The following is a 3,625-nucleotide window of genomic DNA, read 5'->3' on the forward strand; positions in this document are numbered from 1 at the left end:
TTAAGCAAAGGGAATAATTGAGTAACTCCAGAGTTAATAAACATGGAAGATAAAGTTGAATATTAAAGCAATCAAAATGCTTCAAGGGAACCAAACTATGGATCAAAGTTGACTTTCATCAGCATAGCTCAAAGTGCAACAAAGTGAAGTGGACAGTTTGAGGGTAAAAGGGTAGTTTAAGTTAGCAAATTGTCATAGAGGAGTTCAAAAAGCCTAAGCACTAAGATACTTTTAAGCCAAATGCACAATTTACCAAAGTGGCAAAGTCGTAAAGAAGTCCAAAACTTGTACAATCTTTTAGGTCATGATAGCTTGTTTTCGAATGTGGGTTTTTTTTGGTGCCAATCCTATCCAAGTGAAATTTAACTAAAAACTCTAATTTGCATCTCTTTGCCGTATTCACCTCTAAGGTGTCTAAAAGAATATTCATTCCTCTCTCTCTCTCTCTCTCCCCCTAGTCCTATCACTTACAAGTATTCACAATGTGAAATTATATACACAGCGTGTTGTAAAGAGTATTTGTGAATCACGAATGTAAGCTTAAAAATAGATCATATAGAATATCTTCTATTTCTTAATTTTTCCTAAAGTTTCTAATTTATTTTTTAAAAAACAAACCAGATTGGATCAGTTGTGGCATAATTTGTACAAGCCGTTACATACGACTTGGCATGGAACCCACGCTAAACTAGAACCACACACTTCTATGAACACTTCTATGAATATGTTGTTTGGATTGAATGTGTATCTAGACAAGGCATATGGCTTGGATTAACTTTGTTGTTGGTGAAAACATGTTGCGTAAACTGGATGAATTACGCCTTTACCAACCATCCATTGAGCACCCCTTCTATTATGCCATTGTGGCCATTGTATGTTCTATCAACTCACAAACTACGTAATTAGACCTTTCTGTCTGTCATTGCATGCGGCAGACACTAGTCCTCTAATATATTGTAGACATTCACAGATATTGGGCTATTACCTTGTGTGGCTGGAATTGGGATATGCTATGTTAGGCACCTTGGCTCGGAAGGACCATGAATTGATCATAGATTTGATGCCAAAAGATGAACCTGACATCCTATTCGATACTGTTAAGACGTTCTGAACGAGAGAGAGAGAGAGATAGAGAGAGAGAGAGAGAGGAACTGATTAGATATTCGTCCAATTAACAGGTACAATTGTATTACAGCCTCATGTTACATGATGGTGCAATGAAGGTACTCATAGAGAGTGAAACAAACATCTCTACTGAGCCAGAGCACTTGTGTTGTAGACCAAGAGTGCTCCTCCCAACAAGATAGCCCCCAATGTCACTGCCCACAGAGCTAGTCCAGTTGTACCTGCCAGAAGGTGGATTCCACAGTCAGGCCTCTGAAGAACTATCTATATTGCAAGGTCATTGATTGAGAGCAGTGTTCCAATTCTAGTACTGCAATCTCAATTTTAGTTTTAATCTTTCACCTGCAGGATTACAATGTTATAATTCTAGTAACCCAATCTCAATTTGAGATTTCATCATTCTTCCACAGGAAGACACTCTTTCAATTCTATTACCACAATCTCAATTGTAGATTTCATTATTGTCCTGCCAGGTTACCTGGCGCATAAACATCGCCGCTTGGTGACCACTCCTCAGGTGCGTAGATAGGACTGGAGAAGATAACTCCAAATCAGATGACACGCAAAATAACACAGACATCGACATGAGAGAGCAACTGGATAGGATTAGACTGCATAAGTCATGTGTGGTTCAGTACCTGTATCCATCAACGTTGGCACCATACTTCTTTGTGAACTGGTAGACTCCCTTGCCCTGTTCAAAGAAGGACCATACATGAAGGTGAAAAACAAGTCCCTAAGAGGGCTGGACAGTTAAAGCAGACACCAAAGCAAACAGGGAAGAAAAAAGCTTCCCACTTTAGCCTTCCTGCCAGAAGCATCAAGACCGCCCTTGAATTTGGTGTCTCCAGATGGCCCTGTTTTTGTTAACACAAAAAATCTCAGGTCAATGCTTAGATTATGGAGCACGAAAACTTCTCTCCGAGATCAATCGACTGTAATCGGGAAGAGAAGTGCCTGTCCATGCAATTGTTGAAGGACCAGTAAATCCATGCAATTCATGATTAAATTCGCACAGTACTGTAAGAACAGTTTAAAAAGCTAGACAATCCAGACTTCTTCAAAAAGATTACCAGACAATCGTGACGTTATCAGACAGTTTACGACCTGGATTTCAGCTTGTGCCTAGAACAAGAGATTAAATCACCAGAGGGTAAACATGCATTAATCCACAGATTCAAATCCTCCTTCGAAAGCTTCTGTGATAGCAAAGACGGAAGTGCCTGAACATGAATAAAAACCACTAAATGCCTGGTGTCCATCTTACGCATGCACAAGCAGTCGACATAATCCCATTGCGATTGCCGTATTGAGAATATAATAATGTGATTTCTCGGATTGTGAATATGACAACATCATGAGCTCATGGGAGGAAGGGACCAAATAGTTAGGTAGGTGAGTTCTGACAGAATCATAAGCTCTTAGTGTTCATGGAGGGACTGTATACATAGCCGGATGCAGATGGGTACTACATCTCCCCCTCCCTGGCCTAATGACTTCGAACAAAACAAGGAAAACAATGGAAAAGAGCCTCTGTATCCAAATGTGAAAATGTCAGAGACATGTTCTCGTATTACATAAGACTAAACCACATTGAAATACCATATTGATATTACACACTGGTAAGTTGAGACTCATATGGTACCAGATCACAATTCGATTGTCAGGTGATGGTGATGATTAGCCAAACCCGATCATGATTAGGCAATTCAAATTGCACGGAGCCATGGGAGGACAACACAGAAACCCTGAATGCAGACAATGAGGCACTGAAAAAGAGAGTACCGAGGGGAGTCTTGGTCTGGATCTTCTTGCCACCCGAGGCCTCCACTCTGAGAGGGGAAGAGCGCCGGCTGGTGATGGAGAGGGCGGGGATGCCGCGTGCGGCGACGACGCTGGAGCCGGCGAACTCCGACTTGCCGAGGGCAGTGGCAGGGGCGACGGCGGCGGCAGCGACGGTGACGGCAGCCATGGCAAGAGCACTCTCTGTGTGCGTCTGCGTCTGCGTCTCTGTCTCTCTGTTCCGCTGTGGAGTTGGGGCTTGTGGCTATGGCTGACACACGCCCAGGCAGAGTCTGAGACGTGAGCTTACCCTCTCTCCCTAGAGTTGTGTCGAGAAATCCCTTACAGACCACATAAAATGATGACAAAACAAAAATATAGCTTGTTGTGATCTTCTCTCTCTCTCTCTCGCGCCCCCCATCAGATAAGGTTTTGTTTGGCCCAAAAGCTAAAAACCTCATTTTTCCACATAAAAAATTGTAGATAATGTACATTTGGGACAATCTTGGGCTCACACCTTATCCTATCATTTTTCCATCACCTCCTTCCATTGGGCCTCCCTTTCTGGCTCAGCCCAATACAAAGCCATGGGTAAAACAATAAAATGGCTAGATTCGCACTCGGGCGGACACCAAGTATAACTCCATAAACATATGTTTCGAGGGGGGGTTATACACAGCTAGCAAATATTATAAATAAAGAAATATACCTTTTTATT

The 3,625-nt window shown here is 42.1% G+C and overlaps 1 protein-coding gene across 1 annotated transcript; it reads right to left on the bottom strand.

Moving 5' to 3' along the window:
• Window positions 1-1,162: 1,162 nt before the first annotated feature.
• On the bottom strand, window positions 1,163-3,318 carry PSBR (photosystem II subunit R). The gene is made up of 5 exons (XM_087664288.1): window positions 2,911-3,318; window positions 1,924-1,982; window positions 1,764-1,819; window positions 1,604-1,656; window positions 1,163-1,346 (listed from the first exon to the last, which is right to left on the bottom strand). The coding sequence occupies exons 1-5, from the start codon at window positions 3,095-3,097 to the stop codon at window positions 1,252-1,254; spliced, it is 450 nt and encodes a 149-aa protein (XP_087520414.1). The 5' UTR covers window positions 3,098-3,318; the 3' UTR covers window positions 1,163-1,251.
• Between the last annotated feature and the right edge of the window lie 307 nt (window positions 3,319-3,625).

Source organism: Lygodium microphyllum, chromosome 23 (genome assembly GCF_053477565.2).
Source record: "Lygodium microphyllum isolate KBCC chromosome 23, Lygodium_microphyllum_v1.1.10, whole genome shotgun sequence".
In the NCBI taxonomy this organism is placed as follows: Eukaryota; Viridiplantae; Streptophyta; class Polypodiopsida; order Schizaeales; family Lygodiaceae; genus Lygodium; species Lygodium microphyllum.

Bases quoted from the DNA above. Each gene is read 5' to 3' on its own strand.
- PSBR (XM_087664288.1), bottom strand. From the start codon at position 3,097: ATGGCTGCCGTCACCGTCGCTGCCGCCGCCGTCGCCCCTGCCACTGCC. The intron at 1,983-2,910 runs GTACTCTCTTTT...TAACAAAAACAG, and splicing joins CCAGACCAAGACTCCCCTCG to GGCCATCTGGAGACACCAAA. The intron at 1,820-1,923 runs GTGGGAAGCTTT...TTCTTTGAACAG, and splicing joins CTTCTGGCAGGAAGGCTAAA to GGCAAGGGAGTCTACCAGTT.